The sequence below is a fragment of the Chlorocebus sabaeus genome, chromosome 3, assembly GCF_047675955.1.
Source record: "Chlorocebus sabaeus isolate Y175 chromosome 3, mChlSab1.0.hap1, whole genome shotgun sequence".
Classification (NCBI taxonomy): Eukaryota; Metazoa; Chordata; class Mammalia; order Primates; family Cercopithecidae; genus Chlorocebus; species Chlorocebus sabaeus.
In genome coordinates this window covers 4,339,767-4,357,501 of record NC_132906.1, presented here as the reverse complement: position 1 = coordinate 4,357,501, position 17,735 = coordinate 4,339,767, and the positions used below count along the sequence as shown (strand labels likewise).

At 38.1% G+C, this 17,735-nt stretch overlaps 1 protein-coding gene across 1 annotated transcript in view; it reads right to left on the bottom strand.

The window, feature by feature from the left end:
- The window catches only part of RNF17 (ring finger protein 17), a 109,079-nt gene that overhangs the window by 24,701 nt on the left and 66,643 nt on the right, over positions 1-17,735 (bottom strand). Inside the window, exons 19-25 of the mRNA XM_037986902.2 lie at positions 10,796-10,916; positions 8,993-9,220; positions 8,169-8,319; positions 7,893-8,011; positions 4,727-4,829; positions 3,588-3,703; positions 1,020-1,309 (exon numbers count right to left, since the gene is read on the bottom strand). Coding sequence (XP_037842830.2) covers positions 1,020-1,309; positions 3,588-3,703; positions 4,727-4,829; positions 7,893-8,011; positions 8,169-8,319; positions 8,993-9,220; positions 10,796-10,916 — 1,128 coding nt within the window. The remainder of the gene's footprint in view (positions 1-1,019; positions 1,310-3,587; positions 3,704-4,726; positions 4,830-7,892; positions 8,012-8,168; positions 8,320-8,992; positions 9,221-10,795; positions 10,917-17,735) is intronic.

Genomic DNA, 17,735 nt, shown 5'->3' with positions numbered 1-17,735 from the left:
ATTAAAAAATGAATGAAATATAGTGAGATGCACCAAGGTGGACAAATCTCAAACAATTTGATGAAAAGTCACAAAAGAATATGTACATTTTGGTTCTGGTTACATAAAGTTTGAAAGATGGAAAACCTAAAAAATTTGTTTAGTGATGCACACAGGAAATGATAATTAGCAAATTCAGAAAAGTGGCTATATCGTGGGTGGCAAAACAGGAGACATGACCAAGTGGGGCCACACAAGTCTGCTTAGGTTCTGGTGATGCTGCTTCTTATCATGGGCAATGTGTATATGGCTACTCATCTTAATGTTGTTATTTAAATAATACATTTTATACTCTTTCACATTAATAACATTTTATAGTAACTTTAAAAAATTCATTTGAACTCTACTTTTAGTCACTTTTAATGTGATCAGCACATTGACCCATTGTGGGCATCATCCTTTGGGATCCCATCTCCATGTGAGGAATTCCTACTACATTTCCCACTGTGAGTAAAAGGGCCTGGACCTTTATTTCCTTTTTCTTTAACTTCGTGTAGTTATCAAAGTTGCTCAAGGTTCTACAGTTATGAAGCACCTCTAGAGTGACTGCCTTCTTTGGCACATGCTTACCTCCCAGTGTGTGATTTCACTTGTTTTGGAGCTTGGTATGTTCTTTACTTTCATGCCAACTCAGTAAATGTTAATTTTTTAAAAACTGGCATCTGATCTAACTTATTTGGGAGAGTTGTTCAATCTGCCATAATAGTGGGAAATGAAAATTCCAAATTCCTTTCTTCTTATACTGAGAATAGCACTCACATAATTATAATTAAACAATACTGCTATGTTAGAATAATGAAAAACTGCACTAAATGATTTTTATGTGTTAGGCATTATTAAAAGCACTTTGCATGCATTGTGTGAAATCACTTAGTTCTCCTAACAACCTTCTGAAAATAACGTTCAAAGAGGCTGCCCACAGTATTTCAATCCCTGTCGTTCTTAGAGAACTAGAGCCTACATAACATACAAAGTCTCACCTGATAGTTTAGGTACCACAAATATAGTTCCATCATCACCAACACAGCTGACTGTTGCCTCAAATACTTTCATGTTAGGAATAGCTGGTGGTTTATACCCTCTAGCGGTTCTTGGTTCTAGAATTTCCTCCTGAAATTCAGATACTTTCTGTTCACTGATTATGTCAGCAGTTTTCTTGTCAGGGTCAAAGTTAGTTTTAATACAGTTAGTAACTACTGAATCTTCTTGTTCCAGGGGGACTTCCAGAGACTTCTCAGATAATGAATGGCTGTTATCTAATTTATTAATTCTGTAACATCCAAAAAAGAACACATCTAAACATGAGCAAATATAAAATTCTGGGTAAAACAACATAAAAAGAATCCTTCAGATATACATGAAATTGAAAGAAAATATTTGCTCTAATTTGTTACATAAAAACTAGCATAACTTGTTAAAATTAAAACTAAATTATGAGACTGATGAGAAAAAGCAATAAAAATTTAAGTAAATGTTTTAAATTTCTATATTTACAGACTATGCTCTCTTAAAATTTCGTGTGTGTATCTCAAGTATTGTACAATGAATTCAATATTACTAGAAGATACAACACCTTTAAGATGATTTCAATTTATCAATTTAGTCCACACATAGAACAGACATCTGGTAAGCTATTAGCATCCATAAATACAAAGAAAACATGAGACTCTTAAAAAACAATAAAGTACTATTCATATATTAGGTGTTAGTGGTAATATGCTATATTTACTCAGTTTTTCTACTTTATATTATTCTCTTCCAATTAAAAAAAATAGGTACCCCTATTGTACAAAAAAATAAAACCTTAGAAGGAAATATTAATATTGACTGTGTTTTAGGGGAATTATGGCAAGTTTCTATTTCTTCTCATCTCCGGTACTTTTAAAAGGAAATAAAGGCCGGGCATGGTGGCTTGCACCTATAATCCCAGCACTTTGGGAGGCTGAGGCGGGAAGATCACCTGAGGTCAGGAGTTCGAGACCAGCCTGGCCAACATGGTGAAACCCTGTCTTTACTACAAATACAAAAATTAGCCGGGCATGGTGGCGCATGCCTGTAATTCCAGCTACTTGGGAGGCTGAGGCGTGAGAATCGCTTGAACCCAGGAGGCAGAGGTTGCAGTGAGCTGACATCACAGCACTGCACTCAGGCCTGGGCAATAGAGCGAGGCTTTGTCTCAATCAACCAACCAATCAATCAATAAAGGGAAACAAAGTATTGACGAAACAGCCACATAATTCCTCAAATACCCTGCCAGTCCCCCAACCCACCGCCGCCTTAAGATAGCTAGTAGTTTTAGTCTATAAAAACAGTAAAGAATGTAACAACTGGTAGCAGACAGTGTCAGCAGTATTAACTTGCCTAGCATTTTCCATTCTAACATTTCTTCTATCAAGGAATTGCTTTGGCCTAAAGTCAAAGCAATTAGTTGTATGCCAAAGCCCAGGCAACCCAGGCCGCATCTCCCATATCTAGCCTCATGTCCCACTTTCTTTCTGACTTCAAATTCTCTTTCCATTTCATCAGGACTGGGGTCCTTGTTCTGAATAAGGTAAGATATAAGTTAAGGCAAACACATCTATGGTGTCTGGCCACATATGGTACAAAGTGGCTACTTGGGACTAGTGTCTCCAATTCCAACATACCTCTATGTCTCTGGAAAGAGAGAGAATAGAGGCTTGGCATGGTGGCTCACACCTGTAATCCCAGCACTTTGGGAGGCTGAGGCGGGCGGATCTCAAGGTCAGGAGATCGAGACCATCCTAGCTAACACGGTGAAACCCCATCTCTACTAAAAATACAAAAAATCAGCCAGGCGTGGTGGCGAGCACCTGTAGACCCAGCTATTTGGGAGGCTGAGGCAGGAGAATGGCGTGAACCTAGGAGGCAGAGCTTGCAGTGAGCCGAAATCACACCCCTGCACTCTAGCCTGGGCAACAGAGCAAGACTCTGTCTCAAAAAAAGAAAAAAAGGAAAGAAAGAAAGAGAGAGACAAGATTAAGCTAGGGTCACAACCATATCCTGATCCTGTCCCTGGACCAAAGGTGCTTAAACTCCAAACACAGAACCGGAAAGGATCTTTAAATATAAATACTAATCAATTACTTATTTGTTACTCATCCTGTTTCATATAAATACATTTACATTTCATATAAATACATCTAGTAGGTATATACCTACCAGAATTTCTAAAATAAAGCCTACACATTTATGTTTAAGCAAAGGATACCAAAGGGCTCAGATCTGGTATCCACTACATTGTTCTTTTTCTTTAGTTTACAGTGTAAATGTCAAAGGAGAGGGGAAATAATAAAAGCAAGTATGTCAGTAAAGGGGCTTAAGTGTGCAAGAACTGATGTGCCTGAATAATGAAATGAGCAATACTGAAGGAATCTATTTCTGAGCTGGCTCCTCAGGGTCAGTTTATAAATCCTTAAGAGCAAACAAGATGCAATTCAGACTTGAAAGCACAAGTAAGGAGATTTGCACATGCATCTCAGAGGCATCCATCACAAACTGATGTCAAAGTTTTTAAAAAAAGTCTATACCTCCTTTCTCTCAAAGCCAAACCCTTTTTAATCAAATATTTAGAAACATCGACACGCTCTCCTTTTTCATCTCTGCAGAAAATTTTCACAGGTAATGGCCATGTTGTGTTGTTTTCCTGCAGTGATTTAAGAGTAGAGTAAATATGAAACACCAAAATTAAATCTTCATATAAACAATGTACATTTCACAGGCATTTTTTCTACATTTATTTAAGCAAGAAATATTCCCAACTGAGTAAAGTTATTTTGATATCCAAACACATCAAAAAACAGCACTGGGCCGAGTGTGGTGGCTCATGCCTGTAATCCCAGCACTTCAAGAGGCCAAGGCAGGCAGATCACTTGAGGTCGGGAGTTTGAGACCAGCCTGACCAACATGGAGAAACCCCATCTTTACGGAAAATACGGAATTAGCCAGGTGTGGTGGCGCATGCCTGTAGTCTCAGCTACTCAGGAAGCTGAGGCAGGAGAATCCCCTGAACCCGGGAGGCGGAGATTGCGGTGAGCCGAGATTGCGCCATTGCACTCCAGCCTGGGCCACAAGAGTGAAACTCCATCTCAAAAAAAGCAAACAGCATGGAAGAGAGTGGAACAGAGAGTTATTCTGTGAAATGCATCAGGAAGACCTCAATGTCAAGGTGAAATTAAAGAAAAAACATCAAACTGGAAACTTTTTTTCCAGTCACAGAATGGGGAGTTGGGAAGTGAGGAATACATCATCAGTTAACAAGTTTTTTTATTCTCTTGTATTCTCTGTAAATTAGAGAATCAAAATATATTTTCCAAGGTGTGCCTTTTTTCTCCTACAAAAAGCGTTTAAGAACTATAAAACATATATTCTGCTTCATATGGAAAAAGGTATAAAACTGGAGAAAGCACATAAATAGTAAAAATAAAATGAATTATAAAAGAAAATTCTACTCATTAATGTAATAAAACATTTAAATTAGAAAAAAGAAAGCAAAGAATATTGTTGAAGTGGTCTGAAAAGATATATGCCTCTTATACTTTGAAATAAAAGCAACAAAATTTGTAACAAAATCCAAATAGTTGGCTATTTTCTCTACAAGAAAGAAAACAAATGGAATTGATGGAAACACTAATGAGATCATCAGCACATATCTCTTGTAACTTGTTACCTCACTATCCATCTGTAAGATTATAGTTGCTACAGCTCCAGTCAGATACAATGAAAGACAGTCACAAGCTGTTGCTGTCCACTTGTCACTCCCACCAGCTGGTCTACAACAGAAAACAGTGGCAACTTGTTTTATAAAAATAGCATACAATATTGAAATATACAAAAAAAACACTATATTTACACATATATACGCTCATAGCTTGAGCCAACTATATGTAGTAAAAAAACAATGTAAACATGGATTCACATTATTTTTATAATTTTCCCCTCATGTTCATAGCCTTTTTTCATCTCTCTATTTTACTGAGGGCCCATATTACATGCTATTTATGTGTATCTTTTCTGCAGCTAAATTGAGGACCTGTAAAAAAACAGGTGTATTTTAAATACTTTTTAAGTCATTATATACATTTCATACATGTCAACTAGACTGTAAACTCCAAGAGAACAGGAGTGATGATGTATTATGTGCATCATCATATTCCCTAATGACTAGCATAGTGCCTGGCACACAGAAGCCATTCCAGAAATATTTAATAGAAAGAAAAAAGTCTCTTTGTAATGATGATCCCACTGCCCATTTTTGGAAGTTCTTTGGATTTCAAATCTAACTTGAATTGCTACCCATAAATATCAGAAATACCAGAAATTTTAATTACTGATTGAACAAAATTTTTTACATTATCTGATAGATGTGGTAATAGTTTTAAATGACCAAAATTCAGCAGCATCATAGCCTAAGCTTTCAGCAAATACTGTCAAGACAGTAATGCACAGTTTTAAAAAACGCTCAAAAACTATTTGACAGATAAATGAAATGCAGAGTGTCCAATTTCGTCATCCATTTTAGTCTGCAGAGTTGGAACTGAGTGATTGCAGAGGTGTCCAATCTTTTGGCTTCCCTGGGCCACACTGGAAGAATTGTTTTGGGCCACACATAAAATTCACTAATATAGCTGATGAGCTTTTAAAAAAAAAAAAAAAAATCAAAAAAATTTCATACTCTTTAAGAAAGTTTACAAATGTGTGTTGGGCTGCATTCAAAGCCGTCCTGGGCTGCATACGGCCCGTGGGCTGTAGGCTGGACAAGCTTTTGCCTTAGATGTCTCGAACCAGCAAATCTATCCCCACAAATAAGGAATTAGTGACACAGAAGAGATTACAGATAACATACTGCGGGCTCTACAGGCTCTCCTATGGTTTCTAGTTCCAGAGTTTCATTGAGCTAACCCATTAACTGAATAAACAATTAATTCTGGTCAAATTTTTTTTTTTTTTTTTTTAAAGAAACAAGACCTCACTATGTTGCCCAGGCTGGCCTTAAACTCATAGGCTCAACAGATCCTCCCATCTTGGTCTCCTGAGTAGCTGGGGCTAAAGATGTATGCCACCACACTCAGCTTTGCCTGGTCAATCTCTTCACAGTAACATGGCTTATATGAGTGAACTAACCAAATCAACTGGGCACGTAACTTGGCCAAAAAGGATTTCGTGAACGTGCTATACTACTTATTGTAAAGCCCAGGGAGAGTTCTTATGTGCTAAGAAGCTTAAATTGTTAGGAACTCTTGGAACCAGTTATGGTTTATTTATTATGATGGTATATAAGTATAAATCAATGTAACATCAAGGTTGTCCATTGATTTATTGTGGATATAAATAATAATTTAACATTTAAAAAATGTATGAATACAGAATTGCAGTTAGGGAAGATGAAAAAGTTCTTGAGATGAAATGGTGGTAAATGCTATACATCAATGTGATTTTTTTTGTTTTGTTATTTATTTATTTTTTTTGAGACAGAGTCTGTCGCCCAGGCTGGAGTACAGTGGCACAATCTTGGCTCACTGCAACTTCTGCCTCCTGGGTTCAAACAATTCTCCCTACCTCAGCCTCCCGAGTAGCTGGGATGACAGGTGCCCACCACCACGCCCAGCTAATTTTTATATTTTTAGTACAGAGGAGGTTTCATCATGTTGGCCAGGCTGGTCTTGAACGCCTGACCTCAAATGATCTGCCTGCCTCAGCCTCCCAAGTGCTGGGTTTACAGCCATGAGCCACCGCACCCAGCCGTGAATGTTCTTAATGTCACAGAACTGTACACTTAGGAATGGTAAAAGTGTAAACTGAGTGTAATATCTATTTTATCACCCTAAGAACAACCTATTTAAAGGGATTTCTTAAAATGACAGTAAAACAGAGTGGTTAGAGTTCCGCTTCTGGGTTCAGACCTTGTTTATAACTCTAACTCAACAGTCAGCAGATGATTTTATCTGGATAATAAAATGCTTAACCTCTTAAAGATTCAATTTCCTTACCTATAAATAGTATCTATATCAAATGTTGATACTGTAAAGGTCCTGGTTCATGGTGTACACCACCTGCTAATATTTGAGGGCTCACAGAAGTAACTTGTCATCTGATTTTGCTGTAGATATTGACTCTGTAGTCTTCTGTTTCACTATCCAAGTTGCTGTTTTTATAGTGGGATTCCAGTAGACTAAAACTGTTCTGTCATTTTCCCAGAATCCTCTACAAATTGACTCTTTTTGGTAATTCACATATTTTTAGCTTTCTATGCAATTTTAAACTTATACAATTTATTTCTGTGTTTGTTGTTCCTCAAAGAAAATTTTTTTTTTTTTTTTTTTTGAGACCGAGTGTCACTCTGTCACGCAGGCTGGAGTGCAGTGGTGTGATCTCAGCTCACTGCAAACTCTGCCTCCCGGGTTCACACCATTCTCCTGCCTCAGCCTCCCAAGTAGCTGGGACTACAGGCACCCACCGCCACGTCCAGTTAATTTTTTGTATTTTTAGTAGAGATGGGGTTTCACCGTGTTAGCTAGGATGGTCTCGATCTCCTGACCTTGAGATCCGCCCTCCTCGGCCTCCCAAAGTGCTAGGATTACAGGCGTGAGCCACCGCGCCCGGCCCAAAGTAAAATTTTTAATATTCAACAGTTTGATTTCTATCTACACTCACCAATCTCTATTTCTTAATGCCACTAAATTTATGTGCTCCCAACTTTTCTCTTCCCCTCTTAAAGTCCAAAATGAACTAGATTTTAGGAAAATTTCAGAATATCTTAGCAAAATTAAAACTGACAAGAACCCATCTAAAAATAATATTTAAAATAATGAGAAAATTACTGAGCTAAAAACTACCTTATGTCTACCAGAGAACATTCCAAAGAGAGTCTTCCCATTGTCTTTAGATTTTCTTGAAGTTTTCTTAAACAGTCAACATTCACTACTAGTTCAACACCCACGTCATACAGCAAGACCTAAGAAAATAATAACTTTTTAAGTCTACAGACAAACAACACTTAGAAATATTTTTTTTGGCAAACTGAAACATTCAATGAAAACTGTTTTAACTCTGGGGGAAAAAATACAAAATGCATTCACCTTCACAATTATACTTTTAACTCTGCAATTTACCTCTACCAATGTGTCTGTAACCATTCTGATGATCTGGCCTCTTCGCCACTGATTTTTATCTTGGATCTTAACAGCACAGTGCATATCATTTTCCCATTTAACAGGTTCCCATTTTGAGTTTTCATAGGCAGCTATCATCTTTTCTTCTAAACTACAGAGATAAAAAATATTTAACTTTCCAAACCTTTTCTTATATAATTCTCTGGCTACATGTTTTCTACTATCCCCACTTGCTCATTCCACTCCAGCCAAGCTGGACACCTTGTTTTTCCTTGGATGTACAAGTGTATTTCTTCCTCAGGTTTTTGAACTAGCTCTTCCTTCTGCCTGAGAGAAACTTCCCTCAGACACTCATGCGGCTTACCTCCCTCCCTCCTTCTTTGAGGCCCGTTTCAAATGTTGCTGTCTCTGAGGTCTTCTTTGACCATCCTAAAAGTGCCTTCCTCCCCAAATATTTCATTTTTTCTATTTCCCTTATCACCACCTGCCACACTAAAAATTTTATTTGCTCACTCTCTCCCCCTCTACTAGAGTTGAAGTTACATGACAACAAAGATTTGCTATGTTTTATACCAGGGTATCCCTAACACTTACAATACTGGTTGTCATATAGTAGGTCCTCAGTAAGTATTTGTAGAATGAATAAATTCTAATACAGGGGAAACAGCCAACAGATATCCTATTTTCATACTTCTAACTAGCTGAGAGACAACTTAAAATAATTTTGCTTGTAAAATCTATATTTATGACTTCTAGATATTTGAAACAGAATATATAAAGGATAAAATCATTTGCAATATTTTCCTTATATATAATATATATACCTATTAAGTAAGTTTTCAGTTAACAACCACTGAACATAAATCTTCTCAGGAGATATTACATTACAGATATGCACAGGCAATTCCTTATTATAAAGTGACTGAAAATTCTCATTAGCTAGAGATTTTGCAGACACAGGGCTTAAGTTGTGTACTTCATTTGAAATAATTTCTTCTGGAGAAGGATCCCAAACTTCAATATGCTTTTGAGAATTATCTTTCAGGATGTATCTGAAAAACAACAAAAGTTAATGAAAGAATTGCATGCAAAATATTTGTTTGCATTTGCTCAGGTCTGTGTCTTGACTGTGATGATGCTTACATGACTATTTTTGTCAAAATTCATTTAACTGTGGACCTAAAACAAGTGACTTTTTACTATATATAAGTTATACTTCAATAACCCTAACTTTAAAAAGAAAGGAGAAGATTCAGTCCAAAAAAAAATTTTTTTATTTAAATGGAGTCTCACTCTGTCACCCAGGCTGAAGTGCAGTGAGATGATCTTGGCTCACTGCAGCCTCCACCTCCCGGGTTCAAGCAGTTCTCCTGCCTCAGCCTCCCAAGTAGCTGGGATTACAGGCACCCGCCACCATGCCCCATTAATTTTTTGTATTTTTAGTAGAGGCAGGGTTTCACCATATTGGCCAGGATGGTCTCAAACTCCTGACCTCATGATCTGCCTGCCTCAGCCTCCCAAAGTGATGGGATTTCAGGCGTGAGCCACTGTGCCCAGCCCAGACCAACATTAATTTGAATGTTTATTCTCATTTCTTTTCCGCTCTCATCTGAAACCTATAGTGGAAAAGCTCCTGATTCTAGCTCCTCCAGCATGAGAGTGAGCAGGAAAGCATGGCCACAGATCATTAACACTAGTATGAGTCACTGCAGGCCTCTATGGGGTGTCACTACTTCTTTGGCTTATGCTGACAGGCATCACGTGTGGGTGCTATCTGAATACTGGCTTTCTTTTTTCTTTTAAGACAGAGTCTCGCTCTGTCACCCAGGCTGGAGTGCAGTGGCACAATCTTAGCTCACTGCAACCTCCGCCTCCCGGGTTCAAGTGATTTTTCTGCCTCAGCCTCACAAGTAGCTGGGACTATAGGTGCACGCCACCATGCCCAGCTAATCTTTGTATTTTCTGTAGAGACAGTTACAACATATTGGACAGGTTGGTCTCAAACTCTTCTTAAGTGATCCGCCCACCTCGGCCTCCTCCAGGGCCACTCCCACTACACAAGTCCCTACTGTGGAAGAATTCTTTGTCTTGACCTCAAAACCCTCCCACCTGTCCTTGCCACCACTCTACTCTTCTGCTTCTGGGGTCATCCTAACCACGAGCCTGTCCGGGGTAAGTATTAGCACAATGGCCCAAGCCTGGTTATCATTCCAAGTATCCACTTGAATCCCGGAAAATTAACATTTCTACAAATGGAAATGTAAGCTACCCTACCACTACGCTTATTCTCCATCCTGCCGTTTCTCTTTCCAATTCCTTTCTCAATCAGTCACAAGGGGCTTCCTAAGCAGAAATAAGACACCAGTCTCCTTTCCTTAGAAGCATTCTCAAGGAGCCTTTCTCTTGTTTTCTGAGTTTCTTGGCAATGGAGGGAAAAGTCACTCTAGTCCTCATTAGATTAATGACTTCAATTATTTTCTATATTTTCTGGTCCAGGACAGGGAAAATTCCCAGGTCTACAGTCTAAGCACATCTCCAATGGGGAATGATATGCCAGTTTCCCTTCTTGCAATTACAATGTTACATATGAACATGAACTAACAATGAAAGTTTACATATCTACTTACCCTATTTCATAAGATGCTAGGCCCTCTTTGACTAGCTGGTCATTAATACTGGTAGTTGTCATTTCAGGAACACCAAGAGAATCAAAAAGCTCAACTAAGAGCACATTATCTTCCAGAATTTCTGTAAAACCATTAAGAAAATTTGGGGAAAGACAGATGTCACAAAATATACAAAATGAGGCTTTTTTTTTTTTTTGGAGACAGAGTCTTAGTCTGTCGCCCAGGCTGGAGTGCAGTGGTGCAATCTCGGCTCACTGCAACCTCGGCCTCCTGGATTCAAGTGATTCTCCTACCTCAGCCTCCTGAGTTGCTGGGACTACAGACATGCGCCACCACGCCCAGCTTTTTTTTGTGTAATTTTAGTAGAGACGGAGTTTCACCATGTTGGCCAGGCTGGTCTCGAACTCCTGACCTCAAATGATCTACCCACCTTGGCCTCCCAAAGTGCTGGGATTACAGGCCTGAGCCACTGCACCCGGCCTAAATGAGGCAATTTTTAAAAAATTGGAAACTTAATTTCTTTCATTTGCATACATGACATTTCTTGTAGAATAATGTCATAGTGACTAAGAGTTAAAGTAGCATTTTGCAGATATAAATGAATTGTCAGTGTTATCTGTAACATATACAAATAAGTGAACATTTTATTTTAGGTTACTGTGTGCCATTATATAAAGAAATCAGTTCAAAGCTTTTAGATTCAGAAAAATATAAATATATTCATTTGAAGAAGTGTTCTGCTGTATTCTTAATTGTTTTATGGAACTCAACCAAGTTCCAGGAGGACCAAGGTGAAGGAAAGTTAACTCAGGCCAGTGATCATCTGCAAAGGTTTACAGCTTTTATAAAAATGGCACAAAGTTTAAAACAACAAAAACTCAATCTAGAGCCCTCAATTAACTAGAACTTTTTTCTGTCCCTGTGTTTTTTAGGACAAACTATCTAACTTTTAATTCTTTTTGTTTATCAGATCTATTTCTTAAACTAGACTGGGAGTTAAATGAGTGTAAGGCTTGGGTCTCATGTGTCTGTTTACTTATTTATGGTACACTGCACAGGGAAATTGGTCAATAAGTATGTGAAATGTGATAGAGAAATTTCTTTAGAAAACATATCTAAAAAATGCACTGAGATCCGTATATGCCTATGCCTTTCCAGCTGGTAGCTGCTAGTCAGAATGATTCTAAATAAAAAGATAACCATTACCAACAGCAACATTCTATATTAACCAAGTTACAAGAGTTATAACAGTATACATTTAAAAGGTTTTTAAATTTTTTTTCCATTAAGTTATAGGGGTACAGGTGGTATTTGGCTAAATGAATAAGTTCTTTAGTGGTGATCTGTGAGATTTTGGTGCACCCATCACCCAAACAGTATACACTGCACCATATTTGTAGTCTTTTATCCTTCACGCCCCTCCCACTTTACCCCCAAGTCCCCAAAGTCCATTCCTTTGCCTCCTCATAGCTTAGCTCCCACATATCGGTGAGAATGTATGATTACTGGTTTTCCATTCCTGAGTTATTTCACTTAGAATAACAGTCTCCAATCTCATCCAAGTCACTGCAAATGCTGTTAATTCATTCCTTTTTATGGCTGTGTAGTAGTATTCCATCATTCATATTCGTGTGTGTGTGTGTGTGTGTGTGTATATATATCACAGTTTCTTTATCCACTCATTGATTGATGGGCATTTAGGGTCGGTTCCACGATTTTGCAATTATGAATTGTGCTGCTATAAACATGCATGTGCAAGTGTCTTTTTTGAATAATGACTTCTTTTCCTCTGGGTAGATACCTAGCAGTGGGAAGGCTGGATCAAATGGTAGTTCTACTTTTAGTTCTTTAAGGAATCTCCACACTGTTTTCCATAGCAGCTGTACTAGTTTACAATCCCACCGGCAGTGTAGAAGTGTTCCCTGTTCACCCCACCCACATATCAACTGTTTTCTGATTTTTTGATTATGGTCATTTTTGCAGGAGTGAGGAGGCATCGTATTGTAGTTTTGATTTGCATTTCCCTGATCATTAGTGATGTTGAGCATTTTTTCATACCTTTTTGGTCATTTGTATATCTTCTTTGGAGAATTGTCTATCCATGTCCTTAGCCTACTTCTTGATGAGATTGTCTTTTTCTTTTTTTTTTTTTTTTTTTTTGAGACGGAGTCTCGCTTTGTCACCCAGGCTGGAGTGCAGTGGCGCAATCTCGGCTCACTGCAAGCTCCGCCTCCCGGGTTCACGCCATTCTCCTGCCTCAGCCTCCCGAGTAGCCGGGACTACAGGCGCCCGCCACTGCGCCCGGCTAATTTTTTTTCTATTTTTTAGTAGAGACGGGGTTTCACCATGGTCTCGATCTCCTGACCTTGTGATCCGCCCGCCTCGGCCTCCCAAAGTGCTGGGATTACAGGCGTGAGCCACCGCGCCCGGCAGATTGTCTTTTTCTTACTGATTTGAGGTCATTGTAGATTCTGGATATTAGTCCTTTGTCAGATGCATAGATTGTGAAGATTTTCTCCCACTCTGTGGGTTGTCTGTTTACTCTGCTGACTATTCCTTTTGCCGTGCAAAAGCTCTTTAGTTCAATTAGGTCCCAGCTATGTATGTTTGCTTTTATTGTATTTGCTTTCGGGTTCTTGGTCATGAAATCCTTGCCTAACCCAATGTCTAGAAGGGTTTTTCCAATGGTATCTTCTAGAATTTTTATATTTCCATTCTTAGATTTCAGTCTTTAATCAGTCTTGAGGTGATTTTCATATAAGGTGAGAGATGAGGATCCAGTTTCATTCCTTTACATGTGGCTAGCCAATTATCCTAGCATCATTTGTTGAAAAGGGTGTCCTTTCCCCACTTTATGTTTTTGTTTGCCTTATCAAAGATCAGTGGCTGTAAGTATTCGGGTTTATTTCTGGGTTCTCTGTTTCGTTGGTCTATGTGCCTATTTTTGTACCAGTACCACACTGTTTTGGTGACTATGGCCTTATAGTATAGTTTGAAATCAGGTATTGTAATGCCTCCAAATTTGTTCTTTTTGCTTAGTCTTGCTTTGGTTATGTGGGCTCTTTTTTGGTTCCATAAGAATTTTAGAACTGTTTTTCTAATTCTGTGAAGAATGATGGTGGTATTTTGATGGAGATGGCATTGAATTTGTAGATTGCTTTTGACAGTATGTTCATTTTCACAATATTGATTCTACCCACCAATATGGGTACCATTGCAATATGGTAGAATCAGATGGATTCTACCCATCCAATATTGATTCTACACATCCATGGGATGTGTTTCCATTTGTTTGTGTCCTCTATGATTTCTTTCAGCAGTATTTTGTAGTTTTCCAGTCTTGACTTCTTAGTTAGTTATATTCCTAAGTTTTTTATTTTTTTGCAGCTATTGTAAAACGGGTTGAGTTTTTGATTTGATTCTCCGCTTGGTCGCTGTTGGGGTACAGAAGAGCTACTGATTTGTGTACATTTATTTTGTATCCGGAAACTTCGATGAATTATTTTATCAGTTCTAGGAGCTTTCTTGAGGAGTCCTTAGAGTTTTCAAGGTAAACGATCGTATCATCAGCAAACAGTGACAGTTTAACTTTTTCTTTACCAATTTGGATGCCCTTTATTTCCTTCTCTTGTCTGACTGCTGTGGCTAGGACTTCCAATACTATGTTGAAGAGGAGTGGTAAGAGTGGGCATCCTTCTCTAGTTCCACTTCTCAGAGGGAATGCTTTCAACTTTTCCCCATTCAATATTACGTTGGCTGTAGGTTTGTCATAGATGGCTTTTAATACATTAAGGTATGTCCCTTGTACGCCGAATTCCTGAGAGTTTTAAGCATAAAGGGATGCTGGATTTTGTTGAATGCTTTTTCTGCATCTATTGAGATCGTGTGATTTTTGTTTTTAATTCTGTTTACATGGTGTATCACATTTATTGACTTGCATATGTTACATCCCTGCATCCCTGGTATGAAACTCACTGGATCATGGATTACTTTCTTGATATGTTGTCGGATTCGGTTAGCTACTATTTTGTTAAGGATTTTAACACCTATGTTCATGAAGGATATCAGTCTATAGTTTTCTTTCTTGGTTGTGCCCTTCCCGGCTTTGGTATTAGGGTGATGCTGGCTTCATAGAATGAATTACGGAAGGTTCCTTCTTTCTCTATCTTGTGGAATAGTGTCAAAAGGATTAGTACCAATTCTTTGATTGTCTGGTAGAATTCTGCTGTGAATCCATCTGGTCCTGATTTACCTTTTTTTGGTTGGTAATTTTTAAATTACTATTTCAATCTTGCTGCTTGGGGTTGGTCTGTTCAGGATATCTAATTCCTCCTGATTTAAGCTAGGAGGGTTGTATTTTTCCAGAATTTATCCATCTCTTCTAGGTTTTCTAGTTTAGGTGCATAAAAGTGTTCATAGTAGCTTTGAATGATCTTTTGTATTTCAGTGGTGTCCGTTGTAATATCTCCTGCTTCGTTTGTTAGTGAGGTTATCTGGATTTTCTCTCGTTTTCTTGGTTAATCTTGCTAACGGTCTATCAATTTTATTTACCTTTTCAAATAACCAGTTTTTTATCTTTTGTATTTTTGTTTGTTTCAATCAATTTCATTTAGTTCTGCTCTGACCTTAGTTATTTCTTCTGACAGGTTTAGGTTTGGTTTGTTCTTGTTTCTCTAATCCTTGAGATGTGACCTTAGAGTGTCAGTTTATGCTCTTTCAGTCTTTTTGATGTATGTATTTAGGGCTAGGAACGTTCCTCTTAGCACCCGCCTTTGCTGTATCCCATAAGTTTTGATAGGTTGTGTCATTATGTCATTCAGTTTGAAGAAATTTTTAATTTCCATCTTGATTTTGTTTTTGATCCAATGCTCATTCAGGAGCAGGTTAATTTCCATGTATTTGCATGGTTTCGAAGGTTCCTTTTGATTTCCAGTTTTCTTCCACTGTGGTCTGAGACAGTGCTTGATATAATTTCAATTTTCTTAAATTTATTGAGGTCATATGGTCTTAGAAATTTCCATACGCTGTTGAATAGAATGGGTATTTTATGGTTGTTAGATGAAATGTTCTGTATATATCTGTTAAGTCCACTTGTTCCAAGGTATAGTTTAAATCCATTCTTCGTTGACTGTCTTGATGACCTGTCTAATAATGTCAGTGGAATACTGAAGTCCCCTACTATTATTGTGTTGCTGTCTATCTCATTTCTTAGGTCTATTAGTAATTGTCTTATAAATTTGGAAGCTCCAGTGTTAGGTGCATATATATTTAAAAGTATGATATTTTCCTGTTGGACAAGGACGTTTACCATTATACAATGTTCCTGTCTGTCTCCTTCAACTGCCATTGCTTTGTTTCATCTGATATAAGAATAACTACCCTTGCTCGTTTTTGGTGTCTATTTGCATGAAATGCCTTTTCCCATCCCTTTAGTTCAAGTTTATGTGAGTCCTTATGTGTTATGTGAGTCTCCTGAAGGCAGGAGATGGTTGATTGGTGAGTTCTTATCCATTCTGTGATTCTGTGTCTCTTATGTGAGCATGAGCATTTAAGTCATTCACATTCAATGTTAACATTGAAATGTGAGTACCATTGCATTCATGGTGCTCTTTGTTGCCTGTGTACTTTGGGGTTTTTTTGTTTTTGCTTTTTAACTTGTATTTCTGTTTTACAGGTCTGGTGTGATTTATGCTCTGAAGAGATTCAGTTTTGATGTGTTTCCAGGATTTGTTTCAAGATTTAGAGCTCCAAAATTTTAGCAGTTCTTGCAGTGGTGGCTTGGTAATGGCGAATTGTCTCAGCCTTTATTTGTCTGAAAAAGACTGTATCTTTCCTTCATATATGATGCTTAGTTTCACTGGAAAGAAAATTTTTGGCTGATAAATTGTTTTGTTTGAGGAGGTTGAAGATAGGGACCCAATCCTTTCCAGCTTGTAGGGTTTCTGCTGATAAATCTGCTGGTAATCTGATAGGTTTTCCCTTATAGGTTACCTAGTGCTTCTCACAGCTCTTCAGATCCTTAACTTTGGATAACCTGATGACAATGTGTCTAGGCAAAGATCTTTTTGTGATGAATTTCCCAGGTCTTCGTGCTTCTTGTATTTGGATGTCTAGGTCTCTAGCAAGGCCTGGGAAGTTTTCCTTGATTATTCCCCCAAATATGTTTTCTAAGCTTTGCACTTCTTGCATTTGGATGTCTAGGTCTCTAGCAAGGCTGGGGAAGTTTTCCTCAATTCTTTCCCTAAATATGTTTTCCTGAGGAAGAAGAGAATTCTATGGTTTGGTCGTTTAACATAATCCCAGACTTCTTGAAGGCTTTGCTCGTATTTTCTTATTCTTTTTTCCTTGTCTCTGTTGGATTGGGTTAATTCGAAGACCTTGTTTTCAAGCTCTGAATTTCTTTCCTCTACTTGTTCCATTGCTGAGACTTTCCAGAACATTTCGCATTTCTAAAACTGTGTCCAAAGCTTCCTGAATTTTTTACTGTTTTAAGCAATTTCCCTGAATATTTCTCCTTTCACTTCTTACATTGTTTTTTGGATTTCCTTGCATTGGGCTTCGCCCTTCTCTCCTGATTAGCTTAATAACCTTCTGAATTATTTTTCAGGTAAATCAGGGACAACTTCTTGGTTTGGATCCACTGCTGCTGAACTAATGTGATTTTGAGGGGGTGTTGAAGAGCCTTGTCATATTACCAGGGTTGGTTTTCTGGTTCTTTCTTATTTGGATAGGTTCTCTCAGAGGGAAAGTCTAAGGCTGAAGATTGTTGTTCAGATTTTTTTGTCTCACAGGGTGTTCCCTTGATGCAGTACTCTTCCCCTTTTCCTATGGATGTGGCTTCCTGTGAGCTGAACTACAGGGATTGTTGTCTCTTTCTAGGTCTAGCCACCAGACAGTCTACCTGGTCCTGGACTGGTACTGGGGGTTGTCTGCACAGAGT